The 17,174-nt window shown below is 45.0% G+C and overlaps 2 protein-coding genes across 4 annotated transcripts in view; both read left to right on the top strand.

Annotated features, from left to right (window-relative positions):
* Positions 1–96: 96 nt before the first annotated feature.
* On the top strand, positions 97–13,601 carry LOC307244004 (uncharacterized protein; the record flags this gene model as incomplete). The annotated part of the gene is made up of 9 exons (XM_080018976.1): positions 97–126; positions 575–703; positions 2,342–2,806; positions 3,095–3,166; positions 8,489–8,596; positions 8,677–8,817; positions 10,980–11,063; positions 12,468–12,527; positions 12,610–13,601. 9 exons carry the CDS (start codon positions 97–99, stop codon positions 12,835–12,837), a joined length of 1,317 nt encoding a protein of 438 aa, XP_079875102.1. The 3' UTR covers positions 12,838–13,601.
* Positions 13,602–14,426: 825 nt separating this feature from the next.
* Positions 14,427–17,174, top strand: part of LOC307243782 (bone morphogenetic protein receptor type-2-like) — a 15,526-nt gene continuing 12,778 nt past the window's right edge. For all 3 annotated transcript variants that reach the window (XM_080018732.1, XM_080018730.1, XM_080018729.1), the window contains exons 1-2: positions 14,427–14,931; positions 17,111–17,174. The exon at positions 17,111–17,174 is cut by the window's right edge and continues 122 nt beyond it. In XM_080018732.1, coding sequence (XP_079874858.1) covers positions 14,874–14,931; positions 17,111–17,174 — 122 coding nt within the window. In that variant the 5' untranslated portion in view covers positions 14,427–14,873. The remainder of the gene's footprint in view (positions 14,932–17,110) is intronic.

The raw sequence follows: 17,174 nt of genomic DNA, 5'->3' as shown, positions 1-17,174 counted from the left end.
CTGAGAGAGATGGAGGGAGAGAGAGAGAGCCTGCAGAGCAGACTGGAGAAGAGAGAGAGAGCGAGGGAGGAGGAGGAGAGGAAGGTCCATCAACACATGGAGCTGATCAGCAAGTTAACACAGCAGGTACATGGTGTACTGCATACTATCTACTACGTACTGCATTCTGCATACTACTTACTACATACTGCATACTACATACTATTTACTTCATAGTGCATACTATCTACTACATACCATTTACTACATTCTACATACTATTTACTACATACTACATACTATTTGCTTCATAGTGCATACTATCTACTACATACTATTTACTACATTCTACATACTATTTACAACATACTACATACTGCATACTATCTACTACATACTGCATCCTATTTACTGCATACTGCATACTACATACTATTTACTACACACTGCATACTATTTACTGCATACTGCATACTATTTAGTACATACTTTTAGTACATACTAGAAAGTACACACTACTGTAGTATTTAGTACACACCACGTAGTGACTACATACCCTGAATGTGAGTGGCTCCTGCCGGTGGTGTTGCTGCAGGTGTCGGAGCTGGGGGCCAGGGGGCGCTGCAGGGAGGAGGTGCAGGAGAAGGTGAGGGAGGAGGAGAGGATGAGGTGCGTGGTCAGGTCCGCCCTGCAGGAAGTGACATCACTCAAACAGCTGTTGCAGGTGAGCACGCCCCTCCGCGCGGTCGGGCCGCTTTTAACCGATGTGCCGGGTCTCACGTGGCGACTGCCGGTGGCGAAGGAGTAAAGCCACACAAACGGGTCTGACCACACCCGAGGTTTCAGGAAGCATCCACCTCCGCACTCCACCTCCACACTCCACCTCCAAACTCCACCTCCACACCACAACGTTGAGGCATGAAAACACTGACATGAGCCTCCGGGCCAGCAGGGGGCGTCAGCAGCACCACCACGAGGAACATGACATAACATTCAAACACCGCACGGACACGGCCCTGAAGCTGGACGCGCTTCTGGGCACGGAGAACTACACCACCTCGCTCCTAGCCTCCTGACGCAGGTGGAGGTCCTGGCGTCGGCTTTACTTCCTCCACCAACACACGGGAGGTAGAGTTGGTGAAGGTCTCCGCCCTTGAAGGAGGTTTCCAAAAGCTGCCTTTCCACTTCCTGAAACACTGTTCTCCTGTGGGCGGGGCCAAAACACAGAGAAAATACTACATGTACAGGAAGTCCCAGTTTGTTCAGTGGCTTTCTCAATCTGCGTTCTTGTCTGTACTTGTGTTCTTGTCTGTACTTGTGAACTTGTCTGTACTTGTGAACTTGTCTGTACTTGTGTTCTTGTCTGTACTTGTGTTCTTGTCTGTACTTGTGAACTTGTCTGTACTTGTGAACTTGTCTGTACTTGTGTTCTTGTCTGTACTTGTGAACTTGTCTGTACTTGTGAACTTGTCTGTACTTGTGTTCTTGTCTGTACTTGTGAACTTGTCTGTACTTGTGAACTTGTCTGTACTTGTGAACTTGTCTGTACTTGTGTTCTTGTCTGTACCTGTGTACTTGTCTGTACTTGTGTTCTTGTCTGTACTTGTGTTCTTATCTGTACTTGTGAACTTGTCTGTACTTGTGTTCTTGTCTGTACTTGTATACTTGTCTGTACTTGTGTTCTTGTCTGTACTTGTGTACTTGTCTGTACTTGTGTTCTTGTCTGTACTTGTGTTCTTATCTGTACTTGTGTTCTTGTCTGTACTTGTGTACTTGTGTACTTGTGTACTTGTGAAACGTCATCAGTCGCAGCCCATGTACTGTTCCAATTCAAAGTACGCATCAAGCCAAGTCCAGTCCAAATGCCAGGATGTGGACTTGCTCCGCCCGTTTGATGGAGGATGCATGGGTGGTGACTTGTGTGGACTTGGGACAGACAAGTATCCCACAATGCATTTGGCACCAAGCGGTTGTCATGGTCCCCGGAAGTCTGTACTCTCCAGTCCAACTTGCCAAGTCTCAACTACACAAGTCCACAAGTCCACGTCTGGACTTGTGGACTTGGTAGTTGAGAAAGGACCAGTGTGTCCAGTACAGAGACAGCGACGGGCTGCATGCTAACTGCTCAATGCACGGTTGTAGATGGGATCAGCTAGCCTAGCTCCTGGGAAAGTAGGTTAAGTGCTATTATTATTTAAGTGCTACGTCTTTATGATGACGAAACATTTAAATGTGAGAACAAGATCTTTTACTACAAGTTTTTATCACGGGCGGCTTGTTAGGTGTGTCCTCCTCTCCCAATATGGCCGCCGGTGGCCACACCCACACTCAAAATGGCCGCCTGTGTGTTTTGCGTCCACAGGAGAGCCACCAGGAGGGCGAGCGACTGCAGAGCGCTCTGCTGAAGAGGACGGAGGAGGTGAAGAGGAGCAGAGAGGAGACGCTGCTGGAGAGAGAGAAGATAGAGAGAGAGATGGAGAAAGAGAGCGGAGAAGTGGAGGAGCTGATAGCCAGAGCCAAGGCCCTGGAGCAGAGGAGAAGAGAGATGGTGCAGGAGATGGTGGAGGAGAGAAGAGAGAGAGAGAAGGCCGAGCGAGGGAGAAGAACGGCAGAGGAGAGGTCAGAACAGCTGGCGGACCGACTGAGAGAGATGGAGGTGGAGATGGAGAGACTGGCCAATTCACTGGGGGAGAGAGAGACGGAAGAGGAGGAACAACGGGTGGAGGAAAGGCAGAACCACCAGGAGCGAGAGAGAGGGACGGAGACACTGCAAGAAGAGGTGGAGGCCGATGACGACAAGAAGAGCAGAAGGAGCGGAGGAGAGGAGGTGAGCTGGACCTCCGCTCGCCCTCCTCTTTCTATCTCCACCTTCCTTCCTCTTCCGCTCGCCCTCCTCTTTCTGTCTCCATCTTCCTTCCTCTCCACCCTTCTTTCTTTCTTTCTCTTCAGACTGAATGAACCAGTTCCATCCAGTCCTGGTTCCTGGTTCAGTCTTTGTAGCTTCATTTCAGAGGGAACTTTTCATATGAATTTAAAGCAAAGACATGAAATATCCATCAGAACCATTGTGATGAAGTGATGAATGAAGTGATGGAGCTCTCCTCCTCTTCCCCAGGACCAGCGAATCTACGCTCTGCTGCAGGAGGTGGAGGAGAGCAGGAGAGTCCTGAAGGAGAGAGAGGAGGAGGTGAGGACTCTTATTTTGATAGTGTATCGATCTGATCGTTTTACAGCTTCAAGGCCTGAGAGTCATCAACATAAACGATGTAATGGGATATATTAATATGTATTTACTGTTATATATATACTGTTATATATTTTATATATATATATATATATATATACTGTTATATATTATATATATATATTTCAGTATATATTTATATATATATATATATATATATATATACTGTTATATATATATATATATACTGTTATATATTATATATACTGTTATATGTTATATATGTACTGTTAAATATTATTATATAAACTGTTATATGTTATTTTTATATATATATACTGTTATATATCATTATTATTATTATATATACGGTTATATATTTATTATTTATACTGTTATATATTATATATATATATATATATATATATATTACTGTTATATATATATATATACACGTTATATATTATTATTATATATACTGTTATATGTTATTATATATATAGTGCTATATATAATTATTATATATATAGTGTTATATATATATATAACACATAACAGTATATATAATATATAACACCATATATATATATATGTATATATATATATATATATATATATATATATATATGTGGTATTATATATTATTATAATACACACACACACTTTATTAGGTACACCTGTTCAATTGCTTGTTAACACAAATAGCTAATGAGCCAATCACATGGCAGCAGCTCGTTGGGTGGAGGCATGTAGACATGGTGAGGATGAGCCAATCACATGGCAGCAGCTCGTTGGGTGGAGGCATGTAGACATGGTGAGGATGAGCCAATCACATGGCAGCAGCTCGTTGGGTGGAGGCATGTAGACATGGTGAGGATGAGCCAATCACATGGCAGCAGCTCGTTGGGTGGAGGCATGTAGACATGGTGAGGTGACTTGTTCAGGGGATTTAAGTGACTTTGAACGTGGCATGTTTGTTGGTGCCAGACGGGCTGGTCTGAGTATTTCAGAAACTGCTGACCTACTGGGATTTTCTTGCACAACCATCTCTAGGGTTCACAGAGAATGGTCCCAAAAAGAGAAAATATCCAGTGAGCGGCAGTTGTGTGGACGAAAACGCCTGGTTGAGGTCAGAGGTCAGGGGAGAGCGGCAACAGTCACTGAAATAAGCACCGGTTACAACGAAGGTTTGCAGAACAGCATCTGTGAAGGCACAACACGTGGAACCTTGAAGCAGATGAGCTACAGCAGCAGAAGACCACACAGGATGCCGCTCCTGTCAGCTCACAACAGGAAACTCTCTCTCGGTCGTCCTCAGACGAGCTTCCATCGGAGTCTCCAATCCTTCCGGTTCTCCATACTCCGGCCAGCTCCGAAGAGCCTTCAGCTCCCGCATCCATCCCCAAGATGCCCACACACGTCAGCGCTGAACGTCCTCGCGATCGATGCCCGTGCGCTGGCTCCCACAGGACCAGCCTGCTGGCCGGGAGCTCCCGATGTCTGTGGCAGTGGCCGTCCAGCCTCATCCTCCTAGATGCTACCTTCTTGCTGAGCCTTGGCAGTTGCCCGTACAGGTCCTTGTTGATAATGTGGATGTTCTGGTCCACATTCAGAACAGCTCGTAGCATTCTGGTGTAGCACCCATCCAGGGACTTCTGCAGGGTGGGTGCCAGGGTCCAGCTTTCACAGCCATACAGGAGGACAGACTCCACAGTGGCGTGGAATAGGTTTAGCTTTATGTGTCGTGGGAGATTCGAGCACCACACTCCCGACACACCGCTCAGGGCCCTCCACGCCGACCTCAAGGTCCCGTTCTGTGGAGTTCACGCAGGAACCCAAGTATATAAAGTCATTGACCTCTCGCAGAGCGTTGCCATCTGATGTTGTAATCGGCGGATGGTCCATGTGGAAGTTATAGGTGATTACCTCAGTCCTCTTTGCATTCAGTCTGAGGCCAACCTCAGCACATTCCACCTCCACTCTGTTCAGGAGTTCATGTGCCTGCTCCACGCGGTCAGACACCAGGCAGATGTCATCCGTGTAGTCCAGGTCTGCCAGGGCTATAGCAGGGCTTCTTCTAGACTTCCTTGATGTAATTGTGAAGCCAAGCTCCTGCTCCCGCCCCGTTGATGGCTTTCCTGAGCGTGTAGTCCAGAGCTATGATAAAGAGGAAGGGGGCAAGAGTGTTTTAGGAAGTTGATTATTAGATTATTAGGAAGTTGTGAGCAGGCACATGGTGGATCGCTGTTCTTAGGTCATTATAGAACCTTTCCACTTCCTCAATCAGTGCCACGTTGGTGGGAGAGTACACACTCATGACCGTTGTTACTGGGTTTCCCTCGAAATCGGCACTAAGGATCCTGTTGGTGTGTGGTTGCACTCTACGGAGGACCTTTCGTGCTCAGGGGCTCACCATGAGTGGCTGCGTGGCTCCTGCGGACTCTCGCCGCCGGAAGCACAGGATTATCGGTGTCTTGTGTCTCCATGGAAGCTATACATTGCGCATTAATAATGACTGTGGGGCGCAGCTCCTCGTAGCCATACTCTGGCCGTTTCAGGCTTAAAGCCTTCATCCGCCCTTGCTGCACACCTTCAGATGGTATACGGTGCGGAGCCAGGCGCGAGCACCTGTGGTTTTTGTTCGGAGTGACCTTCTCCTAGATTGGTTGCCTACCATGGCGGAGCCCCATCTGCCCACTATTTTACCCATAGCCGGGACACACGCACCCTGTGTGCAAGCACACTCAGGTGGTGGTGGTGAGGTGGTGCACACAAACTCAGGCACCAACAATGGAGGAATTGAAGATTGTAAACATGTTGCCTGGTCTGATGAGTCTCCATTTCAGCTGCCACCGTCACATGGTCGGAGCAGAATGTGGTGTAAACAACATGAAAGCATGGCTCCATCCTGCCTGGTATCAAGGCTGGTGGTGCTGGTGGTGTAATGTTGCGGGGGATATTTTCTTGCCACACTTTGGGCCCCTTAGTACCAGCTGAGCATGGTTTAAAGGCCACAGCGTACCTGAGTATTGTTGCTGAGCATGTCCATCCCATAATGAGCACAGGGCAGCATCTTGTGATGCTACTTCCAGCAGGATAATGCAGCACGTCACAAAGCTCAAAGCATCTCAAAGTGGTTTCTTCAACATGACGATGAGTTGACTGTTCTCCAACAGCCTCCACCCTCACCACATGTCAATCCAGTAGAGCGGCTTTAGGAGGTGGTGCAACGGGAGCTTGGCCTCCACCCTCACCACATGTCAATCCAGTAGAGCAGCTTTGGGAGGTGGTGCAACGGGAGCTTGGCATCATGGAGGTGTAGCCCACAAAGCTGCAGCAACTGTATGATGCTGTCAAGTCAATATGGAGCAAAACCTCTGAGGAATGTTTACACCACCTTGTTCAATCTATGCACCAACAATGAAGGCAGCAGGCTCCAAGCCACTACTAGCAAGTACTAGCAAGTACTAGCAAGGTGTACCTAGTAAAGTGGCCGCTGAGTGTACATATACTGTTATATATTATTATTATAATTATTATTATATACTGTGTGTATATATATATATATATATATATATATATATATATATATATATATAGTGTTATATATATTGTTATGATATATTGTTATATATTATAATGTATATAGTGTTATATATTATTTATATATATATATATATATAGATATAGTGCTATATATGATATATATTTAGTGTTATATATTATTATTATATACGTATATAGTGTTAAATATTATTATTCTATATACAGTGTTATATATTATTATTATATATATATAGTGTTATATATTTTTTTATATACATAGTGTTATATATTATTATTCTATATATAGTGTTATATAGTGTTATATATTATTATTATATACATAGTGTTGTATATTATTATTATATATATTGGTGTTATATATTGTTATTACATACATAGTGTTATATATTATTATTCTATATATAGTGTTATATATTATTATTATATACATAGTGTTATATATTATTATTATATACATAGTGTTATATAGTGTTATATATTATTATTATATACATAGTGTTGTATATTATTATTATATATATTGGTGTTATATATTGTTATTACATACATAGTGTTATATATTATTATTATATACATAGTGTTACATATTATTATATACATAGTTATATATTATTATTATATACATAGTGTTATATATTATTATTATATACATAGTGTTATATATGATATATATATGAGGCAGCAGGTGAAGAGTCAGTTGTTGAAGTATAAAAATGGGCGTGGTCAGGATCTGAGCCACTTTGACAAGGAGCACATTGTGGTGCTGGACGACTGGGTCAGAGCATCTCCACAAGCACAGGTCTTGTGGCTGTTCCCGCTGTGCAGTGTTACTACCAAAAGTGTCCAAGGAAGGACGACCGCTGAACCGGCCACAGGGTCACGGGGCCCAAGGCTCATTGATGCACGTGGGGAGTGAAGTCTACTCCGTCTGGTTCGATGCCGCAGAAGAACTACTGCTGTGATAGAAAGGTGTAGAACACACAGTGCATGGCAGCTTGCTGCGTATGGGAGCTCACAGTGTCCATGCTGACCCCTGTCCACCCCTGAAAGCACCTACAATGGACATGTGAGCGTCACAACTGGACCATGGAGCCATGGAAGAAGGTGGAGGTCTGAGGAATCACCTTTTCTACATCGTGTGGATGGATGGAGTTAGGGTTCTATCCCATGGAACATCTTAGATGAATCTTTAATCATCACACGCCACACTACAACACACACACACACAGACACACACACACACACACACATGCTTGGATGGTGCTGGTGAAACAGTTTCTCTGCATTTAACCGTCCTGGCTTGTGCTTCTTCCGGGGGGCAGCCAGGAGCAGTGGGCAGCATTCAGCGACGCCCGGGAGCCTGGTTTCATATGTCCATCTCAGATGATGATGTGTGCATGTTTTGGGTGGGGGTCCTTACTGATGTTAGATGGAGGAAACCCCATGTGAGCATGGGGAGAACATGCAAACTCCACACAGAAAAGCCCCTCATTGGGAGATAACCCACCGGAGAGCGTTGCCAACCTCAAGCGGTAATTGAACCCAGGACCTTCTTGCTGTAATTTTTGTAAGCTTCTGTTTTATCCTGGTATTGTAATCCACACTGACTTACTGGAAAAAAAAAAAAAAAAGAAAAACAGCTGCTGGGCTTCTCAGTCCACCCACGGTATTCCGACTGATGATTCAACCCCTCCACTTTCAGGGAGGGCCAGCCAAAAATATTTATCATCCTTTTTCATTTATCTATGTATTTATCAGGTATTGGCTCTGAGGGCGGACAGGGACAGAATGCAATCAGCTTTGGAGAATACTGAGGCTGTTCTGATTGGCTGCAGGGCCCGGGAGGCGGGGCTTAGCCCACACCAGGTCAGTGATTCTTCCACAACAGGAAGTGACATCATGGTGATGGTGACTGACTGACTGTGTGTGTGTGTGTGTGTGTGCAGGACAGGGTTGCCTTGCTCCAGGGCACTGTGGCAGAGCTGGAACTGGAACACAAGTATCTGCAGGACAGAAACAAAGAACTGAAAGAACGAAAGAACAAACTGAAGAACCAACGCAACAAACTGAGAGAGATGCTGAGAGAGGTAGAGAGAACCAAGACAGAACCACCCGTGTTATTCATATTAACTCAGTGTGGTATTCACATTAACTCAGTGTGGTGTTCACATTAACTCAGTGTGTTATTCATATTAACTCAGTGTGTTATTCATATTCACTCAGTGTGGTATTCATATTAACTCAGTGTGTTATTCATATTAACTCAGTGTGTTATTCATATTAACTCAGTGTGTTATTCATATTAACTCAGTGTGTTATTCATATTAACTCAGTGTGTTATTCACATTAACTCAGTGTGGTATTCACATTAACTCAGTGTGTTATTCACATTAACTCAGTGTGTTATTCATATTAACTCAGTGTGGTATTCACATTAACTCAGTTGTGTTATTCACATTAACTCAGTGTGTTATTCATATTAACTCAGTGTGTTATTCACATTAACTCAGTGTGGTATTCACATTAACTCAGTGTGTTATTCACATTAACTCAGTGTGGTATTCACATTAACTCAGTTGTGTTATTCACATTAACTTAGTGTGGTATTCATATTAACTCAGTGTGTTATTCACATTAACTCAGTGTGTTATTCACATTAACTCAGTTGTGTTATTCATATTAACTCAGTGTGTTATTCACATTAACTCAGTGTGTTATTCACATTAACTCAGTTGTGTTATTCACATTAACTCAGTGTGTTATTCATATTAACTCAGTGTGGTATTCACATTAACTCAGTGTGGTATTCATATTAACTCAGTGTGTTATTCATATTCACTCAGTGTGGTATTCACATTAACTCAGTGTGGTATTCACATTAACTCAGTGTGGTATTCACATTAACTCAGTTGTGTTATTCACATTAACTCAGTTGTGTTATTCACATTAACTCAGTGTGTTATTCATATTAACTCAGTGTGGTATTCACATTAACTCAGTGTGGTATTCATATTAACTCAGTGTGTTATTCATATTCACTCAGTGTGGTATTCACATTAACTCAGTGTGGTATTCACATTAACTCAGTGTGGTATTCACATTAACTCAGTTGTGTTATTCACATTAACTCAGTGTGTTATTCACATTAACTCAGTGTGGTATTCACATTAACTTAGTGTGGTATTCACATTAACTCAGTGTGTTATTCATATTAACTCAGTGTGGTATTCACATTAACTCAGTTGTGTTATTCACATTAACTCAGTGTGGTATTCACACTAAGTTAGTGTGGTATTCACATTAACTCAGTGTGTTATTCACATTAACTCAGTGTGGTATTCACATTAACTCAGTGTGGTATTCACATTAACTCAGTTGTGTTATTCACATTAACTCAGTGTGTTATTCATATTTACTCAGTGTGGTATTCATATTAACTCAGTGTGTTATTCATATTAACTCAGTGTGTTATTCATATTTACTCAGTGTGGTATTCATATTAACTCAGTGTGGTATTCACATTAACTCAGTTGTGTTATTCACATTAACTCAGTGTGGTATTCACATTAACTCAGTGTGTTATTCATATTAACTCAGTGTGGTATTCACATTAACTCAGTTGTGTTATTCACATTAACTCAGTTGTGTTATTCACATTAACTCAGTGTGTTATTCATATTAACTCAGTGTGGTATTCACATTAACTCAGTTGTGTTATTCACATTAACTCAGTGTGGTATTCACATTAACTTAGTGTGGTATTCACATTAACTCAGTGTGGTATTCACATTAACTCAGTTGTGTTATTCACATTAACTCAGTGTGGTATTCACATTAACTTAGTGTGGTATTCACATTAACTCAGTGTGGTATTCACATTAACTCAATGTGTTATTCACATTAACTCAGTGTGGTATTCACATTAACTCAGTTGTGTTATTCACATTAACTCAGTGTGTTATTCATATTAACTCAGTGTGGTATTCATATTAACTCAGTGTGTTATTCATATTAACTCAGTGTGTTATTCATATTAACTCAGTGTGTTATTCATATTTACTCAGTGTGGTATTCATATTTACTCAGTGTGGTATTCATATTTACTCAGTGTGTTATTCATATTAACTCAGTGTGTTATTCATATTTACTCAGTGTGGTATTCATATTTACTCAGTGTGGTATTCATATTTACTCAGTGTGGTATTCTTATTAACTCTAAGGTTTTAATCAGCTCTTGCTCTGGTTCCAGGTGGAGGAGGAGCGGTGGAGGCTGAGTGTGCTGCTCTCTCAGTCCCAGCTTGAGTCCCAGTCCCAGTCTGGTTCCAGACTCCAGGTCAGGTTCTGCTCCAAACATTGTATTCTTCCTTAGTGGTATTATTAGTATTCAGTCTGAAGTACTTCATACACCAGTTACAGCAGGTAGCTTTACCAGTGGAGTAAGTACATACATACGTACGTGGTAAAGGTTTACCAACCATTAAACTACAGATTGTATGGAAGTGTAGTAGCGTTGTCAATGCCCCTGATTAGCATGTTAGCATGTTGAGGAAACCACCTGTATAGTGGTGACAAAGAGCACACAAATAATAACAATCACTTCTGGAGGTGGTCCGGCTGGCATTGGGATTGGATCCCAGCCGGGTGTAAATGATCGGTAGAGCTTGGCCACATTGAGGAGGAAAGCTCCAGCTCCTCCTCCGTCACAGTGTGTTGTGTTGTTGTTGAAGGCCTGCCCTTCCAACCTCCAGTCCTCAGGAGCCATTTGATGTGATGGTTTCATGCAGGACAAGCCCTGCCAAAGCATCACTTCCTGTTGACGAGTCCACCTCCCTCATTTGCTTACTGAGATCCAATCACAATGCAGGCAAAAGAACGTTTAATATCTTGTGTAAATGCAAAGGCTGTGAAGAGATGTCATTATCCAGATAATGGATTTGTATAGAAGAATTTTTATTTGTCACAAGGCACGCCACTACATTTACATTTACATTTAGTCATTTAGTCATTTAGCAGACGCTTTTATCCAAAGCGACTTACAATTGTTCAAACACCGATGGACACAGCCATCAGGAGCAATTAGGGGCTAAGTGTCTTGCTCAAGGACACTACAGCATGCTAGCAGGAGGAGCCTGGGATCGAACCAGCAACCTTTAGATGACTAGACCACCAGCTCTACCGCCTGAGCTACCATCCCCCACTACAACACACACACTTTGAATGGTGCAATGGTTTCTCTGCATTGAACCATCCTGGCTTGTCCTTCTTCTGGGGGGGCAGCCAGGAGCAGTGGGCAGCGTTCAATGACGCCCGGAGAACATGCAAACTCCACACAGAAAGGCCCCTCATTGGGAGATAACCCACCGGAGCACAGTGCCAACAGCGCCCCAGGCAGGAATTGAACCCAGGGCCTTCTTGCTGTGAGGCAGCAGTGCAATGCACTGCACCACTGTGCCACGAATTCCAGCGCCACGAATATACACCGCAAATTAATTCCAGGTGTAAATGGAGCCTAATAACGTCATGATATGATATGTAACTTATTAACCGAGTTGAATCCACTTCCAGTAAGACGAGCTTGCCAGTTGCTTAGCAGCTGTGGCTTCTGGTTGTAGTGTCGGTCGGATGGGGCTTGTAATCGGGGGTGGAGCTTGTGTAGGATAGGCGGAGCTTAATTTGGATGAGCAGGTCTTAAATCCAGGTGTTAGCGCGTTGCTAACGTGTTGCTAACGTGTTGCAGTGCGGTGCCGGTGATGCAGAAGATGGGATGAGGAGCAGGATCAGAGAGCTGGAAGATCAGGTCGGTTCAGTTGAGATGGGAAGAGGATCTCTGCAGGAAATGAATTTAGTGTTATTGATATCATGTTCATCGCCCCTCTCAGGTTCACCGTCTCCATCTCACCCTCTCTCTGGACCACCAGCAGAGGGCGGAGTTTATCTTGCGCTCCTCCAGGAACAGCCAGTCGCTGCTCTCTCTGCGTCGTGACCTCACTTCCTCCCTGGACCAGGTGTCCCTGAGCCCCGTCCCTGCCGTCCTGGAGGCGGAGACGGAGCGGCTGGACCGCAGCCTGAGGGGGGCGGAGCTTACAGCAGAGTTTCGCCAATCCTGAAGTCCACTGAAATGTGGTCGGCCAATCAGCTTACAGTTTGTTGGATGTGCTCTGTGTGAAGATCCAGCACAGAAGAGCAACAATGTCCTGTCGCCCCGGCAACAATATGTATCATATGTATGTGTGAATATATGTATATTTACTTATATGTGTGTGTGTGTGTGTGTGTAATTATGTATTTGGGATGAACAGAATGTTCCCCAGGTGCATTATGGACCAAGACGATGTTTTTTGTACAATTGTATTTATTTTTTCAAAAAGCCAATGACAAACTGATGAACTGCATAGATCAGGTCCCTGCAGGGTGGATGAGAATAAGAGAGGGAGGACTTCCTGTTTGATGGAGGACACGAAGAGAGGGAGGACTTCCTGTTTGATGGAGGACACGAGGAGAGGGAGGACTTCCTGTTTGACGGAGGACAAGAAGAGAGGGAGGACTTCCTGTTTGACGGAGGACAAGAAGAGAGGGAGGACTTCCTGTTTGATGGAGGACACGAGGAGAGGGAGGACTTCCTGTTTGACGGAGGACAAGAAGAGAGGGAGGACTTCCTGTTTGACGGAGGACAAGAAGAGAGGGAGGACTTCCTGTTTGACGGAGGACACGAAGAGAGGGAGGACTTCCTGTTTGACGGAGGACACGAAGAGAGGGAGGACTTCCTGTTTGACGGAGGACAATCATTGTAGTTTATGTTTGATACTTACTTATATATTTTTTATAATTGTATTTATGATTTCTATGAAATAAAAGGGATTTGAACAGTTTACCCTGCTCCTCCATCTCTCCTCTTCCTCTCCCCCTCAATCTCTTCCTTTCTCCTCTCCCCCTCCTCCATCTCCTCCTCTGCATCTCCTCCTCCATCTCCGTTCCATCATTTGCAAATTTCCCCGTTATAGGACTAATGAAGGATTATCTTATCTTTCATCTCCATCTCTCCACCTTCTCCTCTCCAGCTCTCCTCCTCCATCTCTCCTCCTCTCCAGCTCTCCTCCTCCATCTCTCCTCCTCTCCAGCTCTCCTCCATCTCCTCCATCTCCTCCTCCTCCTCCTCCTCCTCCTCGTTTGCTCTGTGCAGGACTCCTGCTCCTGCTCTGAACATCCTTCCTCTTCCTGGTGAGTAGAGCATCAGCTTCCATGTCTCAACAGTTTGTTTCACTTTATCTGGGAAAACAAACCAAACACACGTTCATCAAGTTCATCAAATGTTCAGTCAAAGCCCGTTCAAAGTGTCGGCGGACGCCGTTGTTACACCGTGCTGCCACCAGAGGTCTCCCGCTCTCTCCATCTCTCTCCTTTCCTCCCTCTCTGTCTCCCTCCCTTCCTCTCGCTCCCCCCCTCTCCCCCCCCCTCTGTCTCCCTCTCTGTCTCTCCCTCCCTTCCTCTCTCTCTCTCTCCCTTCCTCTCTCTCTCTCTCCCTCCCTTCCTCTCTGTCTCTCCCTCCCTTCCTCTCGCTCTCTCCCTCTCCCCCCTCTCTGTCTCTCTCTCTGTCTCTCTCTCTCTCCCTCCCTTCCTCTCTCTCTCTCTCCCTCCCTTCCTCCCCCCCCCCCCCCCCTCTCTCTCTCGCTCCGTCTCTTTCAGTTAGCCTTGTTAGCCTGTTAGCTCTGGTTCTCTAGGCGCCATCCAGGCTCCTCATACCGGGCTTCCTCCTCTCTCTCTGCGGGGTTTGGAGCGGCTTGAAGCGGTCTGGGTTCTGGCACGGAGTCAGACCCGTGGTTTATCTGTAGCGAGCCGAGCCGAGCTTCTTCTCCGGAGCTGATAGTAATCTGGACCTCCACGCCCTCCGGAGCTCCTGCCTCCTGGAGGAAGCTCTGCGGGGAACAAGCTCCCTGCGCCCGCTGCGCTGCGCTCCAACGGCCCGTGACGTCATCACCGACCGGGAGCGCAGAGCTCTCCAGGACCAGATCCAGGAGAACGCCCATCTTTAAAACACCCTCCACACCGCGGATCCGCTGGATTTGGATCTTGGGCGTCCGGGTGTGACCGGATCCTCCACATGATGATTGGATACCCCGCGCTGCAGGCTCCGTGAGGGGCAGACATGGCGGTGCAGGGGGTGATGCTGCTGGGGGCCGTGATGCTGCTGGGCCCCGGGACCGGTAAGAGGGATGGAGGGATGGGTACAAACACCCAGTCATTATACAGCCACACTGCATGGGAACAGTGTCTGTCTGTCTGTCTGTCTGTGTGTGTGTGTGTGTGAAATCAGCAGTGACGCACTTCAGACTTCTTTAGTGGTAGCTGTCTGTCTATTATCCTGTCTGTCTATCATCGGTCTGCCTATCTATCTATCATCCTGTCTGTCTATATTTTGTCTGTTGGTCTGTCTGTCTCTGTCTATCATCCTGTCTGTCTTTCTCGCTGTCTATCATCCTGTCTGTTTGTCTGTCTTTCTGTCTGTCTATCATCCTATCTGTCTGTCATCATGTCTTTATCTGTCTGTCTCTGCCTGTTTATCTGTCTGTCTGTGTTGGGGATATAATGACCACTTCCTGCAACAGGAAGTGGGTGTGGCCATGTCTGATTGTGATGACATCATCACGGAAAATCAATCAAACAACAAATTAACCTGTCTCCTAGCCTGTCTCCTAGCCTGTCTCCTAACCTGTCTCCTAACCTGTCTCCTAACCTGTCTCCTAGCCTGTCTATTAACCTGTCTCCTAGCCTGTCTCCTAACCTGTCTATTAACCTGTCTCCCAGCCTGTCTCCTAGCGTGTCTCCTAGCGTGTCTCCTAGCGTGTCTCCTAGCCTGTCTCCCAGCCTGTCTCCCAGCGTGTCTCCCAGCGTGTCTCCTAGCGTGTCTCCTAGCGTGTCTCCTAGCCTGTCTCCTAGTCTGTCTCCTGCAGAAAACATTTTATTTCTTTATATATTGAAATGCTTCTAATGTGGTTCCAGGTTTTTAGGCGTAAACAGCTCAGTTTCCTGAACACGCCTCTGAGCCTCCTCCATGTTTATCTGTCACTGCTGATAAAATACCACACACACATTCCACCTTCCTGTCATTGTGTGTGTGTGTGTGTGTGTGTGTGTGTGTGTGTGTGTGTGTGTGTGTGTGTGTGTGTTTTTCAGAGAATTTAGACTAAACAGAGGTCGGGCTCCAAGACATGGGTGGGAGGGGAGACAGACATTCCAGTGCACTGACGCCAACACACACACAAATACACTCACATGTTCACACACACTCACATGTACACACACAAATACACACACACTCACATTCACACACATATGTACACACTCATGTACACACACCTATATACACACATGTACACACACGCATACATACACATGTACACACACATACACACATACACTCACACATACACACATGTACACACACACACATGTACACACACACGTACACACGTACACTCACACATACACACATGTGCACACATACACCTACACACACATGTACACACACGTACACTCACACATACACACATGTACACACACCTACACACACATGTACACACACACACATACATACACATGTACACACACACACGTACACACACATGTATACTCACACATACACACATGTACACACACACACCTACACCCATGTACACACACGTACACACACATACACACAAATGTACACACTCATGTACACACACCTACACACACATCTACACACACACACATAAATACACATGTACACACACACGTACACACACATGTATACTCACACATACACACATGTACACACACACACCTACACACACGTACACACACATGTGCACACACATACACACAAATGTACACACACATGTAGACACATACCTACACACACATGTACACATGCACGTACACCCACATGTGCACACACACTCACACGGACACACACATGTACACACAAATGTACGCACACACCTACACACACATGTCCTCACACACATGTACACACAAATGTACACACACACCGACACACAAATGTACACCCACATGTCCACACACACGTACACACAAATGTACACACAAATGTACACACAAATGTACACACACATGTACACCCACATGTCCACACACACATGTACACACAAATGTACACACACATGTACACACACACATGTACACCCACATGTCCACACACACATGTACACCCACATGTCCACACACACATGTCCACACACACATGTACACACACATGTACACACACATGTACACACACATACACACACGTACACACCCTCGTATACACACATGTACACACACACTGGTTGTACTTCGAGTTAAAACGTAACCCCCTGTCTGTCTGTCTCTCTCCCTCTCCAGCTGCTCAGGGTCGACACAGAACGTGTGTTTCCAATGACACGCAGCAGGGGGCGGAGCTTCACAC

This window comes from Zeus faber (genome assembly GCF_960531495.2).
Source record: "Zeus faber genome assembly, chromosome: 18".
In the NCBI taxonomy this organism is placed as follows: domain Eukaryota; kingdom Metazoa; phylum Chordata; class Actinopteri; order Zeiformes; family Zeidae; genus Zeus; species Zeus faber.
This window is presented reverse-complemented; position numbering and strand designations above follow the sequence as displayed.